Genomic DNA, 20203 nt, shown 5'->3' on the forward strand with positions numbered 1-20203 from the left:
ACGTAAATGCGTTTTTTTTAAACACGATTTTTTGAAAACGCTTCAAAAGGCATAAAAGTGATTAACGTTTGTGAACATTATCCTGCTTAACCCAACTTCGTGCTCCCATAAACTCAAGTGAAATCCCCATTGTAAAACCCCATAGACTTTTCAACTGACAAACCAAAATGGCGGCGATTTCTGGTTAAGCCTACAAAAACACGTCATCCCTGCGGTACTCAATTGAGGGCAACTGTGAAATTCTCTACATTGCTGATGTGCGCACACACACACACACACACACACACACACACACACACACACACACACTGAACTGACGTAGTCAAAGTCTAAGGAAGGTTTCCTCCGTGCGGAGGGGAGCGAGCGGCAGTTCCATGTGCATCCATGTGTGTAAACAGACCGCTGGTCACAGGCCCGTTCGCATTTCCTCCTAACTGTTGTCATGTGACCCGGTCACTCCTCTGCTTTGTTCAGAGTCAGACTGACCACGTGAAGGAGAGACAACTGAGCGCTCTCTAATCCAATCAATTATCTCCCAACTGTACGGGGACACTGGAACACACTGAGCAGCTGGCAGACTGGAACACACTGAGCAGCTGTCAGACTGGAACACACTGAGCAGCTGTCAGACTGGAACACACTGAGCAGCGGACACTGGAACACACTGAGCAGCGGACACTGGAACACACTGAGCAGCGGGCAGACTGGAACACACTGAGCAGCGGGCAGACTGGAACACACTGAGCAGCGGACACTGGAACACACTGAGCAGCGGACACTGGAACACACTGAGCAGCGGACACTGGAACACACTGAGCAGCGGGCAGACTGGAACACACTGAGCAGCGGGCAGACTGGAACACACTGAGCAGCGGACACTGGAACACACTGAGCAGCGGGCAGACTGGAACACACTGAGCAGCGGTCAGACTGGAACACACTGAGCAGCGGGCAGACTGGAACACACTGAGCAGCGGGCAGACTGGAACACACTGAGCAGCGGTCAGATATGCAGCCTACTGATCTTGGAAGAAAAGACAATCGCAACATTGACTGCGTTTACATGGACTTGAGTATCCCGGTTATGAGGCTTATCCTGGTTTTGATCATATTCGGGATATGGCGTTTACATGGAAGAGAGAGAAAGCAGGTTACTCATATCCCTGTATACATGATCAGTACTAGTATCATTCCTGGTTACTGATCACTGCATGCTATTTGCGCAGGCGCCTGTGATCGTTACAATACAAACTGGGGTCATTATTATTACTATTATTATTATTTTTTGCTTATATTGGGTGCGTGTGACGTGACGTCATTCACATGGGACGTGGGATTCCCTTGGATTCCGTCTTCATGGTGGAGTGTCCCTGTTTGAGCGCAGCGCGCGGCTTTTGCTTTCATTTTAGTCACAACACCTTCGTCCTGTAGTCTGTAATAGGGCAGCATTTCAATGCTTCCTCCTATCTAAGCTGCCCAGCATTTTATTCTTTCATCACCGAAAGACAAAACTCTGCAAAACTCCATTTCCTCATCGCTCCAGAAGTGAGACTTGGCTGAAGCCGTGCCTGCGCAGGTAGTCTGCTGTGGTCAGAAAGCAGGATAAGGTGTATTGACTGCGTTTACATGGACTTGAGTATCCCGGTTTTGATCATATTCGGGATATGGCATTTACATGGAACAAAGAGAAAGCAGCTTATTCATATCCCTGTATACATGATCAGTACTAGTATCCCGGTTACTGATCACTGCATGCTACTTGCGCAGGCGCCTGTGATCTTTACAATACAAACTGGCGTCATTATTATTATTACGGTATTATATTTTCGCTTGTATTGGCTGCGTGTGATGTCATTCACCTTTTTTGGGCCAAGACTGTGTGGGATTCCCTTGGATTCCGTCTTCACGGTGGTCTGTCCCCGTTTGTGTCACCGTTTGCGTTGGTCTGTCCCCGTTTCATTTGAGTCACAACACCTTCGTCCTGTAGTCTGTATACTACAGACTTGAATAGGTCAGCATTTCGATGCTTTCTCCTATCTAAGCTGCCAAGCATTTAATTCTTTCATCACCGAAAGACAAAACTCAACAAAACTCCATTTCCTCATCGCTCCAGAAGTGAGACTTGGCTGAAGCCGTGCCTGCGCAGGTAGTCTGCTGCGGTCAGAAAGCAGGATAAGGTGTATACATGCAGCAGTATCCCTATCCCGGGTTCTTTCAGAGTACTCCAGCTAGCATAACCGGCTTTCTCAAAACCGGGATAAGGGCTTATCCAGGTTTCTGAAACCGGGATATGATGTTTACATGCGCAAACACAAGAACGGGATACTCCAAAACCCTGACAGTAACCGGGATACTCAAGTCCATGTAAACGCAGTCATGAGTCACGTGAAAAAGCACCTGACTGAATGTCAGAAGTTCAGAACAACTGAACTGAATGATGGAAATAGACGGAGGAAAAAAAGATTGTCAGGGCGAGGTGAGGTAGAGCGTGTGTTCATCCACACGGAACACCGCTCTAACAACTTTACCATGCTGAAATGGGCTAGCCTTTAATTAAGTCATCAAAACACTCCTTGATTTTTCTTCTTCTCTCCTTTCAGACACCTGGGTGGGTTTATTTGCAAAGAAAACAACACAGCACTACAGGGGAAGAATTCTCGCAAATGGAAGCAAATTGTCAAACTCTGGAGTCCTGATTCTGATGAGGGGAATCAATAGATCATAAAAAATCTGAAATAACGCGCTCAACTCCTTACTTATAGCCGGTTGTGTAAACTGGGTGCTGGATCCCTAAAACAAGTCTAATTCAAAAAAACGAAAAGGACAGCACTCCAAGTTTAAAGGGAATCAATAAGACGCCTCGTCCGCCGGGTCAGTACAGAGAAAGAGAACTCTGTTAAACGCATGCCTTATTCATACCATAGGGTTCTGTTCTGGCTGGATGTGAGCCTGCGCAGCACAGTAAAGGCTTAGTCCCAAAACAATATTTTCACCACCAATCAAAGACAGCGTATTAGACGTTCATCTTGGTGTAGTAGGCCACGTAGTAGAGACACTCGTGATGACATCATGAGAACTGTCCTTTGTGAGAAAGAGAGTGAGGTGAGGGGCTTGAAGGAGCAGGCTTCATGCCACCAAATTCCACTTTGACTGAAGTGAAACCACAGAGCGTGCTCTCACGTCATGTTGTCTGAACTTCCACAGAAACACCACACGCAGACTAGTGGAACAAACACTTCCTGAGCTGTGTTTATAATAACACAACCTTAGTTTGGTGTGATGATTGAATTGAGCGGTCGCCTTAGAAACATGGGACACATCTTGTCTTTTAAGTGCATGGGGTGGTTGCATTTTTTGACTTAGACATTCTCACCCATTATGCAGGGGAAACCCGGTAACACAAATCAGATATGCAGATGTACAAACACCCAGAGATCTCAAAGTCCACCTACATACTCATATTGTTTGCAGAGACGCAGACAGTCTTTGAATTACACACAGGAGTGAGCACACACACACCCACTGTCACACACACACCCACACACACCCAGTGTCACACCCACCCACCCACACACATCCACACACACAGCCCTCATGTGGGAGGAGAGGGATACACAGGGTACCCCCCTGATTGGACAGTGAGGTCGTGGAACAGGGCCGGGTTACCAGATGTTTCAGATGAATGGCCAGGCCACCCGCGACAGGAAACGAAAGGGATCTAATAAAGGAACTTGAACGCCACCCCCAGGTTTCAAAAGCATGATGAGGCCAGCAGTAGTGTGCAGCCAAAAGCACAACACTAAGAACAAGAATATGGGAAAATGTAGCTACATTAATATAGACTATCACTGGTGGTTCATTATCAGGCCAATATTCTTGTATTACAGAAGTGTCAGTGTCCATGCGAAAACAATGGGTCAACAAAGGTCAGTCTATTTGTGAACAATCCTTTAGGTATTGTGTCATAATATTCTCTTAAATCAACCAAGATTTGTTTTAAGTTCATTAAGTATGATGAAAAGAAGTGTTTGCACCGGTCAAAATCAAACAATTCCATATACCCCAAGATTAGATCAGGAGGTTCAAAGGACATTAGCTACTTCTCAAGGCAATTTAAACGTCACACTCAATCTGGCCATATTGATATGGGCATCAGAATCTACCAAATGAACAGTGTCAATCACTGGCCACAAATGGTGATTCTTTTTAAATATACATCTATGGTAATTTGCCTTCAGGCAGTTTAAGCGCTGACCTAGCGAACACAGTTACAGTTCAATATAAACTTTCCTGTAAATGACACGGCTCCTTGTGTCACAGTGTGGCTTCAAATCTGCTTTAGAGAGACCAAAACAGGTGCTTACCAACAAACAAATAAACAACAGAGCTGAATAGTCATGTCAGGTGACATTTATTGCGCCGGAACAAAAAATAACGGGGGAAAAGATTTTTTCCCGCCCCCGTCTTTCCTGTTTGTTTTTGCTCCAACTGAAATATTTTATGGTAACTCATGATTCAGTAGGTCACGGGGTTAGCTTGGTTCCAGCCTCAAAACTCGTTATACAAGGATTTTTCTAAATGTCTATGGATAAATTAACGGGGAACTCTCTTCCGGGGCAAGAAATGTCACGTGACTGTTCAGCTCTATAGAGAAGAGGATGAGAGGTGATCAACTGGACAGCCCAACATGCTGATACAACGTGAGTTAAGATGGTGCAGTAAGAAGCACTGCATGTACACTTTAAGATTGACCTTATCCAGAGTGACTAAGAAGCAGTGAGCCAGTGTCTTGCTAAGGGACACACTGACCAGGCAGATGGCAGAGAGGATTGAACATGTGACCTTTCACCTTAATCCACCCTCTATGAACTAGTATGCTGTGTGCAAAGTCACTTCACTATGTCTATACTGTACAGTGTATAAGATAATCATTGAAAAATACTCATTTCCATGTGTGTGTGTGTGTGTGTGTGTGTGTGTGTGTGTGTGTGTGTGTGTGTGTGTGTGTGTGTGTGTGTGTGTGTGTGTGTGTGTGTGCGTGTGCTTGCGTGCATGTGTATGAACTTACTGGTTTCCAGATTGCATAGGGCAGTGTATGCTGTATCCACCCTGCTGAGAGAAGGATCCCCAGGAACCAGAGGAGGCAAATATAGAACTCTAGAACACAGAAGAAAATGCAAATCTGTGACACAAGAGAAAAAGATACCGCGACACATTATGACTGTGAACATTCTAAGCGAGTCAAGTTTATTTGTATAGCACCTAATTCACAAGCATGTCTCAGGGGAATTGTTACTGTTGTGTCAGCTAGCTTTAGCTAGACATATTCTCTGTGAAGTCCTCTGAGACATGCTTGTGAATTAGGGCTATACAAGTGCAATAGAGCATACTCATAATGTTCCAACGTCTAGTGATGTTTCAACAAAACCCCAGGTGGAAATGGCCTGACCCGTTATCAACATTGTGATATTTTCAAAATTAGGTGCAAAAAATGCCATCACCACCACCGGACCAGTGCATTTTACCACCTGCTACAGTGAAAAAGACATAGAACACTATTAAGGTTCAATCAAACCATATATTTGCTCCGCAGGGTCTTGAGAACTACAAAGCACCTACAATTGATGACAGAAAAAAAGCTGACTCATGACTTATGACTAGATGCAGTGTGTAAGTGTCAAGTCTCTTAATATTTATGCTAATCTAAACAGTCAAAATCTCTTAATATTTATGCTAATCTAAACAGTCAAAATCTCTTAATATTTATGCTAATCTAAACAGTAAAGTCTCTTAATATTTATGCTAAATCAGCAGCTGGCACTCACTACCAGACTATCAGTGTGAGAAATCACTTCCTTATCAGTATGTTACACATCTCTAGATGACTGTCATGCCCCGCAGACGTCACACATCAAACCATCAGATGTCACATAGTAAATGCATAGGGGCCAGTGTTGATGTGGGGTTCAGGGAGAGTGGAAGAGCCATTCGACACGACGACGGTCATGAGACGGACGGCGAAGAGTTCCGAAGACAAAACGCCTAATAATCAGTTCGACCTGATTCGCCTTTCACACTGCAGAGGCTGTGGTGCACCATAGTGTCACATCCTGTGTGCAAACCCACACTGTTTTAGGTACTCTAGTGCTACACTTGAATAAACAGTTTAAAAGGACTGCTAAGATATTCCGATGTTTCATCAGCACTCAAAATGGTTCTTTCATTTTAAACCAATGAGATCAACTTACTCGTCAAATCCTAAAGCGACACTTGAGTTAGAAATACTGAAGGTAAATTAGATCAGCTGAAGATACATTAAAGGTACTTGACTTGTTTGCCTCTTATCAAGCTGATGGGCTGTGAGATAAAAGGTGCTTCTCTAGTGGCGGTTGTCTTTGCACAGATATGCAATCAAAGAAGAAGAACTGTACTTCCATTCATAGATCATCATGCATGCTGTACAGAGGTGCTTCTATCAGAAGAAGATGACGACCTAGGGAAGGGAAGTGAGTATGAGTGTTGGACCTCAATGAAGGCACATGAAAAAACACCTCTGCATACCTCCATGTTAGAGGAGGCCACCGGGAACAAGCTGCTGTCCAGCTGAGGGCCTTCTGGATGCAGGTAGTTCTCCCCGTCCATGGCCAGCGCTGAGGGCAGGGTGGGCATCAGACTGCAGCTTCACACATGACCACCAGCTGACTCAGGCTACACACCCTCTGACCACCACCCGCAAGCTGGCTGTGTCCCAGTCAGCACTTCTAGCAATGGCAAACGCTCTCCATGACCTGAGGAGGACAGAGGGGCGAGAGACAAAGGAGGAGAGGGGCCGAAAGGAGAGAGAGAGGGAGGGAGACATCAGAAATGTTGCAGACAGGTTTTCCATTGTGTATAACAATGTGAGAACTATCAAGTATAGCAAAGGCTACACTTAAAGTAACACTCCGCCCATTTTCAACCAGCTTTGTATCATTAGAACATCAGTAGTATATCAGAAAACTGTAAACGGTTTTGAAGTCTGTCATTTAATTTGACAGTTATTGAGTGTTAAAGTGTGGACCAGTGACATCACTGGTCCACACTAACTCAAATTAATAACTCATTAACTCAAATCAACTCAATAACTGTCAAACTATTCATCATTCATCTAGTTTGACAGTTATTGAGAGTTGATTTGAGTTAATGAGTTATTAATTTGAGTTAGTGTGGACCAGTGATGTCACTGGTCCACACTTTAACACTCAATAACTGTCAAATTAAATGACAGACTTCAAAACCGTTTACAGTTTTCTGATATACTACTGATGTTCTAATGATACAAAGGTGGTTGAAAATGGGCAGAGTGTTCCTTTAAGACTAACTGAAAATCAGCAAGGAGAACTTTTTTTTGGGGGGGGGGGTGGCATGTAGGCAGACAGGAAATGTGAGGAGAGATCGAGGGTATGACATGCGGCAAAGGACCACAGGTCGGATTCGAACCCGGGTCGGCCGCACGAAGGACTAAGCCTTAGTGGTACGCGTTTACCAGGTGAGCCACCTGGATACCCCGCCCACAAACATCAGTGAGTGGCCTGTATCTCACTTCATTTAGATAACATCCATATTCAAAGTGCCCCCAAAATGTTGCCTCATGCCCTGAATATAAGACATCAATTCAACACAAGAAAAGCTGCAAGAATAGGCCCCGCCCTACACTGCACAACAGAATAGGCCCCGCCCTACACTGCACAACAGAATAGGCCCCGCCCTACACTGCACAACAGATGTGCTACACACATTATTACCAAAGGCTATTCAAAGTGCCAGTGTCCATTTTTCATTTGAAAAACTGAACATAGGCTAAATCCAATTATTTTTTATTAACATATGAACCAATGAAGAGAAATAATTGCTTTGTCTGTAACATCTAGTTGCCTTTGTCAGCACAGAGCATGTAGTTGAGTTCAGAGTGTATTGGTAATGCAGAGTGTGAGCTCATACTGTCTGACTGACAGCTCTCATTAGCTGTATGCATGTGAAGGCTTCTCATCCATCACAGAAGTCATTACACTCAGTGTAGGAGGCCCACTATCAAAACCACTGGCCTGGGCTGGAGATGGACAGGTGCCCAGGGACAGCAGCTCAAGATTAACATATAGTGGAACATTGGATGGAGAGAGAGAGAGAGAGATGACAACATAATAGACTAAATTAAAATTAAATTAAAAAATTAAATTAAAGTGGCTTAACTTGGTCCTTTTCACTATGAAAGATATATATCAGACTGTCAGCACTAATTGTGTGCACTTTCTGGTCTCTGTTAATTGGTCAAGTGAAAATAGTAATACAATATGACAAAGTGGCCAACAAGCAAATAGCATTGAATTATTACCGGAAACCACAATAAAGTTGAAGGACGTCCCGTCGTGGTCCTTAAATCATTTGGCAGGAAGGAACAAAATGTCATACACTCACTCAAGCTGAACGCTATTATTAACGTCCACCATCATAAAGTGTGACCAGTCATAATCAGCAGTTACATCTACCAATTATTGACCACAAAGCACTCTAATGGGGCCTAATTCATCAGTCCAACGAATCGATCAATTAGTTGACCTCTACATTGAACAGGCATTACTCCTAACAGTGCAGGCTACTCCATGAGTTTCTCTAGCTACAGGGGAGAACAAGTATTTGCAAAACCTTAAAAGAATAAGTCATTATAATAAAGGTTACATGTTCTAAATGTATTCACAAAACCGTTTCTGTAATAAGGGCTTCATGGTTGTGCTGAGCCCAAAATGTTCTTTCGATGAATAGATGATCTCCGGTAGACTGGCACAGTGACACAAGCAGTACTATCAGAGAGTGGATAACAGTCCAGGCCCGAGTCAGTGAAGCAGCTCCACGCCACAAGTCATAAAAGGAACAGTGCGATTCTTGCGAGCTCATTTTCCTACAGTTTGATTGGAAAATCAGCTGCAACAGTCTTTGTAACTAGAGATTGGTGCCTGCCTGTGAGGCTCTCAGGTTTTGAGCCAACTTGACCTTACAAACATACTGAGCAGCTATCTGACCCTGATCACATGCAAATGCATTCAGATGTGGGTGATGGCAAAGTCCTACTTAGCAGAGGATATATCAAACAAAGATATATCTTTTATCACTTATTTTATTACTTTTGTTTATTCCTCTTTTCTTTCTTTTTTACTTTTCCTGTTTTGTCCTTTTTAAAATGTTATCATTAACCCTTGGCCTTTTGTTATGTGATAATAAAAGCTTGAATGAATCAAGAACAAATTTAGTTTCATTCCAAAATAACATTATCTTTTGAAATATAATTAATGATAAAATGCTTGAGCAATTAGTACTTTTAATGCTAGTACGCCTAGTAGGCAAAATAAATTATTCTTAAAATAGCACTCATTACAGACTAGATGTTCTCTATTTTGGTCAAATGAATGAGGAATATAATGAACAATTTAAAGGCTAACATGTAACATGACCACTTGAATGATTTAATCTGTCCCATAGTGCTCCCCTGTAATTGGGGAACTGACTATAATGACCTGCAAATCTTCTGATATGGTTTCACACGGGGGGGAAATTACCCAGGCCGACTCAGAAGCTGTCAGTCTACTCTGTACTTTTGCTGCCTAACACTCATAATTTCATGGAAATAGTAATTAGAAGAAGTGTGCTCTGTATGATCAAAAACAACGACAACAAATACGTTTCTGGTTCTCAGACATATATATATATCGTTAGACAAACCAGTGATTTGATCTCTAAAAGCATTACTAACTGCAGTTATGGATGTGCAGATTGCAGGAAGCCCTGCATTTGCATTTGTTGAGGCAGCAAAATTGTTTGTACTTGTATTCGAATAAAAGTGGAAATAGACGACAGTAACAATCCTTTTTATTACACTTCCAATTTTAGGATATCAAGGTGTTAAAATAAGTGTCCTTCAATAAACTATTTCACAAAGGAGGGTTCCCACAGTGGGTCTCTTGAACCCCAGTCTCGCAGACCACGGACACCTGCACTGACCAGTGACCCCTCAGCTAAATATCAGCTCCACCAGACAGACCTGCAGCTATCCATAGACAGCAGAGAGGAGATGGAGACAGCGATGTAACCTACACGCTACGAGCCCTGATCTGCGCGCTGTTACCTGGTAGGTAATGCTGTTTGTTCTTCCCAAAAACAAATACTTTTTTAAATATGTGTATTTGGGGAAAAAACACAAAATTTGTGCTTTCCAAATATTGTATTTGTATTTGGCTCCCCCCCTAAATTCTAGACTCTAAGCTTTAGCAAATATGCAACACACACACACACACACCTCCAACGTCTCTCTCCAGTCTGACCGCCGAATCAATCCGACCTCTCATCACTCCACAATGCATGTCTGTGTAACGTCGATCACACTCCCCTCTCTCTCTCTCTCCGCACACTAATCAAACCCTTACCTTCCTTCTGCTCTCCCTGCCTCCATTCTTCCCCCCGCCTCTTTCTCCCCCCCAATCTGGAACATAGGCCATACGTGTCCACCGGGGACAACGCTGAGGTAGTAAATCCTTATGGAGTTCATGAGGGTCTAAATAAGAAGGCCTTTGTGTGTCTTTGCGTGCGTGTGCGCGTGTGCGTGTGAGGGGAGAGACCTGACCCAACATATTCGCCACTCAGCCACACATACAAAGGGAGGCCATTTTACTCCCAGGCTGCCGGTGCGATATCGCTACAACTAATCATACGTGGAGGAAGCCCGGTGAAAAGAACCAGACAGCAGCAACCTATCCAGCCATACAAGGCAGGAGGTCCTTTGGGCCGGTCTATATTGGGAGGGGGGGGGGCAGTAGGATACTGGATATTGTCTGTAAATGTAGGGTGAAGATCAGATGAGGAAAGGCCTGGGAAAGCCAGGCAGATCAGGGCGTTCAGAGTGTGAATGGAGGCCTTGTGCGGCTCGCAGAACAACAACACCCTGAGGACGTTCCAGCCTCGGAAAGCAGGGGAGCCTCTCAAATATCTCGCCACATATGTTGTCGAGCTCATCCTCGGTCAAAAGCTCACAGAAGCAAAACAGGCCCGTGGTGGTGGTCTCGGAACACACTTGGGGAAATATATTCATGTGACATGAGAGACCCCCGTTTATGATTTCTCAGGGGGCTGCAGATGAAACAACTGATGATCAACAGCCTAGATGTAGCTAGAGCAGAGCGAGTGTGACAGTTGATACGCTATATAGCTTGCGAGGGGTGTGTGTGTTTTCATGGGGAGTGGGTGGTCTGGGAGAGATTATAACTCGTCGTCAGCAGAGAGGAATGATTTCATCGCTGACAGATGCTGAGTGTGACAACTGACAAAATAACAATCTCAGGTCTTCTCATTAGCTTCAGTGAAGCGCCCTCTCTCACTCCATCATACCTCCTTGCTCTCTGGGATCGACTCCCAGTAGCCAACATCTCTTTTCCTGCATCTTCTTCCCACACTACCAACCCATCGCCGTGCCAACCACCGGTTAGTGTCTCCTAGCAACAGGGAGGTGTCGGTCTTCCCAACGCCCCCTCACCACCACCCCCCCCCCCCCCCCCCCCCCCCCCTCTCCCAAGCAAGTCTCTGAGGACAATCGATACTGATCATTATAAGAGTAGTCCCAGATGTCCCCTTCCTGTAAGGCCTCTCATTACCGGAAAACAGGAAAAACTTGCTGCTAGCGAGCGCTAACCTCCGCGGAGAGGGGCAGAGCACACAGAGCTCCGCAGAGAGGGGCAGAGCACCGAGCCCTGCAGAGAGGGCCAGAGGGAGCGGTGGAGACAGCGAGGGGAGGGTGGGAGATAGGGAAGACGAAAAGAGGGAAATTAAGAGAGAGTGCGATTGAGACATGCCCCATGTGGCGCATGGTGAGAGCATAAACAAAACACGGTGTGGGGTTGAGGGGGGTCATTCACTCAGCGAAAATAGCACGCACACAACCAAGGGAGGAAATACCTTTTCTACCCATGCTTGACTATTTGTCTTATTATTCCGTTTAGTTACTAGTCGATATGTGGATTTAGCGCAACGTCTATGCAAAACGGCTACTCCTCTCTGGGGAGTGCAGGCCCGGAACCATTTGGAGAAATCCTGACCTTTTGTTACGAAGAGGTTGAAAGTTTGCAGTGGCCAGTAGGTGTTTGAGAGAGAGGGAGGGAGGGAGAGGTGGGGGGGGTGCAGGGACAGGGAGGGATATATGGATGCTCAGCGTGGGCATGTGTGTGTGTCTCTCTCAAGCAGCCTAATCTGTTAATTGCTTCAGAGGCGACTGCTGGTTTTGGTAGACCCCTCCCCCCCATGTGTCTCTCTCTGGGTGGCCTCACACAAAGGCCACCCAATTTTCTACAATTGTAAAATCTTTATATATATATATATACCGGTATATATATATATATATATATATATATATATATATATATATATATATATATATATATATATATATAAGCAAACCTAACCCTACCGATTGGACTAAGGTCAGACCGTGCATTAAGTAGGGCAGCAAACATGGTGATATTTGGAGGCATACTGTGCTGTTGGGAACAGTATTCCCTCCCTGTGTTGTGGCAGACTGGAGGCTGTGTGACTCACTCTGTGTGTGCCTGTCTGCCAGCCAGGCAGAGGTTAACGAGCGGCACGCTTCTGTCACTTCAAAGAGCACAAGATGTGCGTTTAGCCTGCTGCTGTTGGTTGCAGCATCCCGACCCCGGACATGTGCGTACGTACGAGCAACATCAGTTGCGATGATGACGCTGGAGGTTGTCTGGTGGTGGTGGTGATGGTGGCCTCGCTGACTGTCAGTGCCTGCCGGAGCACATGGAAGTCATCCAGGGAAGTGTGACTTCCTTAAGCCGTTAAGTCACGGATCAACCAACGCTCACGAGGAGGACCACCATCCTGCCCTGTGTGTGTGTGCAGTCTTGCTCATGGACACACACACACACACACACACACACACACACACACACAAATGTGGAGCATTTATGCATGGTCTCATACTCACAAATTCTTTCTGCATACCCACGTGCACTTGATGGGATAAGGCCAGTTTCCTTTACTGTATCATTTTACACACAATTAAGTGTTTTGCTAAATGTCCCTTACAAGTGCCTGTCTGTGTCCCTAGACTCCCTACAATGAATGCATGGCAGAGAAGTGCCAGGTAAACAAATACAAGCTAGGGATAAATAATAGAATAATATAGGAGCTGCATGACCATAGTCCTGCTTTCTGTTGTCTCCCCCCCATGACGTGACATGAAGTCACAGTGGAATACTATCATGCATTTACAGTGTTTCACCTACTCTACCACTACATAGAAATTAGGCGTTTTCTTTTGAAAGTGGTTACCAATGGTTACATGCAGCAGCCATACTGGAAGAAATACAACTACACAAACATTCCATGCAAGGCCTCTATTTAATTGTTACACAAAAAGGTTACTGTATCGATTTCAAGTCATTGAATCGTATCGTATCGCTCTAAATGAGCCAATACCGTCCTTGTATCGTATCGCAACCGCGTATGTATCGTTGTTAAAAACGTATCGTTACACCCCTCCTCGGAGGTCAGGAAACACACACAGTATCACAGAAAAAGAGAGGGTGGCCGATACGAAGTATGAAGTAACAGAGCTGTAACATTTAAACACGTGCACTTACATTACGCACGCACACACACACACACACACACACACACACACACACACACACACACACACACACACACACACACACGAGACAGGGCTAGGCATGATTTTGAAAGTATGATAACCTTAGGCAAAAATACTATGGTTTCACCATGTAGCGCACCTCTAAAATATGTTATTGTAAGATCTCTGGGTAAAAAACTAAAAGAAAAGAAAATATTTTTTGCCATTGAACAAAAGGTATTTAAGCATTATCACGCGAGAGGAAGTGCTGTTGTTCTGTATATCGTCCGGGTGTTTATTCGGTCATAGTAGGCACGAGGCCACAGGCGCAGCTGACGGCGACAGCAGCACGGTGGAAATTCAACAGAGGCTGTTACAGCCAGCAGCTGAGCAGTAAAGCTAACTCGGTCCTACATGTTGTTTTGCTTGCTGTCACGACGCGTCCTAACACAGCGTTTCACCATGCGGTGTAACGTTATGTTGTTGGTGAAATGCATGTGTGTGTTTGTGTGTGTGTCGTCGAGACTCTTGTCAGCCAGCGACCTATAGCTAACGGCTAACAGCTGGTGCTAACAGCGGTGCCAATGCAACAATGGCAGAGAAAAACAGACAATACCATCAGAACGGTATGACAAGAAATATTAGTGGTTTCGGAACTGTGACTTTTTCAAACTGAGGTATACTGTGAAATCGGAAACCGGTCCGTGCTGCTGCCTAGTCAAGGCAAACCTTTGGTATGTGGTCCTGTCCTTCAGTTCTCTGCATCTGTCTTCAGTACTGACAAACCAACTGACAACAAACACTCATTCAAATGTGCCACAGTCACTCATGACAATCTGACTCCAGTGTAGGAATTTAGCCAGGCGCAAGGGCAAAAATGCCCCCAAGAAATCTCAGAATGCCCCTAAAAACCACGATCCAGGGGCAAAAATTGCCCCCAAGATTTCTATAATTTTCTTGTCATTCAATTATTTAATTTCCATCTCTAATACACACTCAACACCTGCAAGCTGGTTGCCAGAAGAAGATGACGAAGAACACACAAACAGTGCGCTGTTGTCCACACTACACTTTTAGCAGGAAATACTTTTTTCAAGTGCCCCCAAAATTGTGTAAATGCCCCCATTTTTTTAGACCATGGGGGCAAAATCTGCCCCCCAAATATTAACCAGTAACCGCTAGTTAGTAACGATCAGGGCCCTGCTGCTTTCTAGCAGAGCAGCAGGGGGGCTGTTACCTGGTTATGATTGCCTCCGACTGCCGCTGGATTCATTAGTTACTGGGATTAAATATTCATAAAAGGAACAAGTTACTTCCCTGGGAAACACAGGGCTCTGTCATTCAGAACAACATGCATTATTAATCAGCACCTTTTTCAACACAAAGGCGTGCACACACGCACGCACAGACACACACGCGCACCATGAACACATCTTTAAGCACATACATGGAAAGACATAGACATTACCGCTATCTACCCATCACCCCCCCCCCCGCCTGTCCTGCACACAAAATGTCCATCCAGTGTTACAGACAGGCCCATAAAAGAACTGTGAACAGCTGAGTGACAAAGCAGGACACGGGGGAAGAGCAGAATGATCAAATGACTGCGTAACCAAATCTGCCGTCTTATCAAAAGCCGGGAAATGGAAACAAATTGGGTTTTAAGAGCCTGTTGTTATTGCATTTCGCCCCGTTCAAATATTTATCAAGCGGGCTCGTCTGTGGACTAGGACAGCAGCACAGAGGAACACGAGCGGAAAAAAGAGCCATTCATTTCGAATGATCATCCATCCGGTCCCGTCTGAAAGGCAAGGTGGTTCATAGATTCAGGGATAACGATTCATTTTAACTAGACGCTTATCAAGCCTTTTCCAAGTGGCTATTAAGCGCCATCTTGGCTGCATTGATGATGAATATCACGCTTAGCACAAACACCAGCTGATCGAGACATTTAAGATGCAATATGTAAACTTAAGTAAGATTATTACATTAAATGATCTAAAAATGGAGTAGATCTATGTCATCGTTTTCAACAATGTTCCGACGTAGAGAAAACCTCAATTCTATTCAAAGACACGGAGCGTTTCACATGATCGCATTGTAAATGACGTCATCGCCTCTTTCTCGAAAACGCTGCTAAAAGGAACCGAGGAGAAACGTTCCTACTGAAGGAGGAGCGGGGACACAAAACACCAGCGCACACAGCTTGCGCTCAGGACCTCTTGCTTTTTTCTGCCCCACGTAGGCTAAATGAAGCTTCTCTGGGGTCTCTGGTGACCAAAACATTAGCTTGTTAGCAAGTACAGTCACACCTTTCAATAAAATAAGTGATGAAAAATCCGTTGCTTGGTTGCTGAAGAAAGGAAGATGCGTTTTCCCCCGATAGCAAGCTAACGCGGCTAATGCTGCCATCCCACAATTCCTTGCGGCTGTGGTGTCATCAACAACACACGACCTTTGTCATTGTTTTGAGAGGAGAGTGACCCCTAGCGGCCGGAAATTACATACCGCACGTTTTAAAGTGATCTCTCCACAAAGGGGGAACTTCATAGAGGCCGTGTGGCTGAGAGGAGGCTTTTGTTGTGGTGTAAGTGAAGAAAGGGACACTCGAGCAGAGACGGTGCGAGAGCAGCTAGAGGCAAGAAAGGTGAGGCAGCCAGCGGGGGCAGAAGAGAAAGAGTTTGGCAATTAGCTACGCTAAAGGGCCGCCGCACAGAAGAGCAGAGGAGAAGAAAAAGATCACAAACAATGGTTTACGGTGGCTTGACGACACTCCGCTAGGAGCAGCTAACCCATCTACTGTATCCCCACTTCTACCACCACCACCACCACCACCAGCAGCAGCAGAAATAGATCAAAGCTCGCCTAGATCAAAGAGAAAGATCCACTTAACTGCCTGTTTGGCCCGTTTTTCCTCTGTCATCTTGTTTCCTCAGGACAGACAGAAGGTCAGGATGATGACATGACGTTACGTACATGCTGACTGAATGTGGCTCTCTATGCCGTCATTGCTCTGGTTCAACTGCTAGTTAGGTGAACAGACAATAGCTGGCTTTTATATAGTGCAATGTGCGCAATTCCAAAGGCAGGATGGAAATGGCCATTTTTGAGAACATTTACTGATTGCGCAAATGCAGCATTGCACCCTCATGAGCATTTTGGCCGATATGATCCGAGTAAAAACAAGTTTCTATTATAATCAAATTTTGTACGTACTGAGAAACGCATGTAAACATGGAATTTGAAAAAAGTAATGTATTTCTTTCAGGGGCGTCTGGGGTAGTGTAGCGGTAGCAGGTAGATTCCCTGCCTACCAACACAAGGGTCGCAGCTTCAAGCCACCATGTTACCTCCGGCTTGACTCGGGCGTCCATACAGGCAGGATCGGCCCTTGTCTGTGGGTGGGAAGCCGGATTAAGGGTATGTGTCCTGGTCACTGCACTAGTAGCGCCTCCTCTGGTTAGTCAGGGGGCATGTTCGGAGGGGAGCGGAACTGGGGGGAATAGCGTGATCCTCCCACACACTACGTCCTGCGGCCTGCCCATCAAACTCCTCACTGTCAGGTGAAAAGAAGCAGCTGGCGACTTTCACATGTATCGGAGGAAGCATGTGCTAGTCCACAACTCTCCCCTGATCGGCAGAGGGGGTGGAGCAACGACCGGGACAGCCTAGCAGGGGGAATTGGCCAAGTACAATCTGGGAGAAAAACGGGGGGTGATCAAATAAATAAATAATAACAATGACTAACATCGGCCGATACTGATATGATTGCCGATATATCATGCATCCCTACGCAAAAGGCTTAGAGGAAAAAATAAATGAATGAAATTGGAAATTAAATGAATTTATGAATGAACAAAATTATTGAAATCTCGGGGGCAATTTTCGCCCCTTGTTTACGGTTTTAAGGGGGCATTCTGAGATTTCTCGGGGCATTTTTGCCCTGGCCCCTGGCTAGTTTCCTACACTGGTTGGCCCTTCATATTCTCCAAGTGATACCGTGTCAGTGCTGATATCCATCATCAGCACTAAGGTGGAGGACAGGTCTTTCTCCATTTCAATCACTCTCCCAATCTCCTCTCTGTGTGTTCACTCTCTTTCACTGCCCTTCTATGCTCAGTGATATAGCCCACCCCAGGCTTATTTCCACTCGCCACTAATGTGTCTCTATTCTGTCAGTGTTAGCCTACTCTTGCTCTATTTCCAATCACAAGCCCTCTCTCTCGAGTCACCCGGTGCTGGACCACTGTATGTCTGCCTGCCTGGACGTCTCCGCTGTGCCCAAGCTAGCCTACTTTCCCTGTGTCCATCCCTCCTTCTCCCTCCCTCCTGTCAGAGCCGGCCTGTGGCGTCCCGCTGCTGCCTCTCACCCACTCTGACCCCCAGACAGATTCTGCTGCTGATCTGAGGCTGCTGGCTCCCTGCCTCCCAGAGCCCAGAGAGCCCCCAGTCAGCCGTGGTTATTCAGAGAGCCAGTCAGAACGCCGGCCGGGCCAAAGTGATCAGATGCACATTTCGGCATCACACAAAACAGGGCAGCAGCAGGCAAAGATCTGGGCTGCTGAATTGGACTGCACCAAATGTAGCTGCAATTATGCCCAGTTTGAAAAGACATTATAAGACTATTGGCTGTTTCTGTATTTAGCTGTGGCGGGCCCCCACAGCTGGAAAATTGGTCCCACAGCCAGAAAATGTAAATACAAAGAAAATTCTTGTTCAGGCCCCACTTTGCTCTGGTCTTCTTGATTGTCTAACTCTACCCACAATGTGTTTCCTGACAATAGAAAAACAATCAAATATGGGTAAAAGTAGTACGTCTGTGTGTGTAGCTAAGATCTTTCCCCAATGTAAACATATGTTGCCTAAAACTGGGAACTTATCCTGGACTGCGTCCCGGAGCAAACCAACTCTGAACCAAAATTACCTCCGCCCCTTAAATCTACAAAATAATTCACCAGGAAACACTGCTATTTATAGGGTCATTATTATTTGGGGTGCTGTTAAAATAAACAGGAATGTGCGTATCCTGTGAGAGAGGTTTCCATCAAGTGTTCTGAACTCTACCCTGCCTGGGTTCCAAATCCAGATAGTACTCTGATCAACATCACCTCACTGGCAGGGGTGAGAATAATATTGCGCCACATGGCCAGAGTCAAGGGGCCTGTCTGTGTCTGCCTGTGCCAGCTCCACTCAGTTGAACTGCGGGCTTTGCCTGAGGGCTGGCTGGGTGACTGGGTCAACTGAGGATGCTGTCTGTCACACTCTGTCTTGAACAATACCACAACAACTAGTCGTAGTTGGTAAACTACGCAGACTATCGAGCTCAACAGTCACGTGACATCATAGACGTCACCGTTGGTTCCGGAAGAGAATTTCAACCATTAATTTTTCTCCATCGCTTTTCGAAAAATCCTTATCTAAAGAGTTTTAAGCCTGAAACCAAGTCAATCAGCCAGCTAGAGAATCATGACCATAAAATATTTCATTCAGAGTTGAAAAAACATGGGGGGTGGGTACATATTATATTGTAAGAGCGAAGGAACTACTCATCCCATAATCCAATCCGGACAATCAGATTGGCGGATGAGAGCGCGTTTCAGCCAATTGTGAGAGCACTCTGAGCGACAGTGGGCGGGACCAGCGATCTTGAACGGCAGCATTACAGCTATATTAGCTCCATGGCTAACGTTATTTCCGTGCTTTAATGTGAACGAACCAGGCGACAGATTACAAAACGGGTGCGTGTATTGAAAGCAGCGTGGCTCGTGATAGTTGATGGAATATTATACCAGTCACTCAGTGGCGGTTTGAGCTCTTTACTCAGCAAGCTGTAGCCTACGTTCGTAGTAGCCTAGCCAGAGATATTTCACTTGGTGAACTAGCACCCAGCGTGCTCCGCCAATCACAGACGATCATATACAGCGAGCTCCACCAATCAAGCTTGCCGCGGTAGATTATTTGTCCTCTGGTGACCGTGACACACATGCCAAATTCACTTCATGCAATCTCAGTCAAGTAAAGCGAGGTGTAGCTTCGTGAGACAGCCTCTAGTTTCCTGGCTGGGCGGGGTCCTTCGGGCCACTCACTGTGCTTATTAACATGGTCAACTCTAGTCCACAACTCCAGCACGCGCCGCGCGACAAACAAAACGCACCTTCAAACACCCAACACCAGCGGCCACAGACAGTGAGCCGTGGAGCTGAGAGCTTGTGTTGTGAAAATGTAGGGTGAAGAAGAAACTAACGGAGACATTCTTTCCTCATTTCAACCCAATGCGAGTAGCCTACAAGTGTTCAAGTCAATTCAACGTGTTTGTTTATATGAAGTAGCAGGCAGCAGTGATGGATACACAGCTTACCTTGACGGGCTTGTTCAGAGAGCAGTATATAAACAGGGAGAGAGGTCCGCTACGTTACAACGTGATGAGCCCACCTGAATAAATTAACTTTTCATCGCAAAGATAATATCCAGCATCCACACTCTGTGACTAGTACCTTGACGGCTGCATCGGGCTGAGAGCAGTTAAAT

At 45.5% G+C, this 20203-nt stretch overlaps 1 protein-coding gene across 1 annotated transcript in view; it reads right to left on the reverse strand.

The window, feature by feature from the left end:
* The window catches only part of sbno2b (strawberry notch homolog 2b), an 85795-nt gene that overhangs the window by 58766 nt on the left and 6826 nt on the right, over window positions 1-20203 (reverse strand). The window contains exons 2-3 of the mRNA XM_083647847.1: window positions 6562-6788; window positions 5069-5157 (exon numbers count right to left, since the gene is read on the reverse strand). Coding sequence (XP_083503973.1) covers window positions 5069-5157; window positions 6562-6669 — 197 coding nt within the window. The 5' untranslated portion in view covers window positions 6670-6788. The remainder of the gene's footprint in view (window positions 1-5068; window positions 5158-6561; window positions 6789-20203) is intronic.

The sequence above is a fragment of the Poromitra crassiceps genome (assembly GCF_964638095.1).
Source record: "Poromitra crassiceps genome assembly, chromosome: 12".
Lineage (NCBI taxonomy): Eukaryota > Metazoa > Chordata > Actinopteri > Beryciformes > Melamphaidae > Poromitra > Poromitra crassiceps.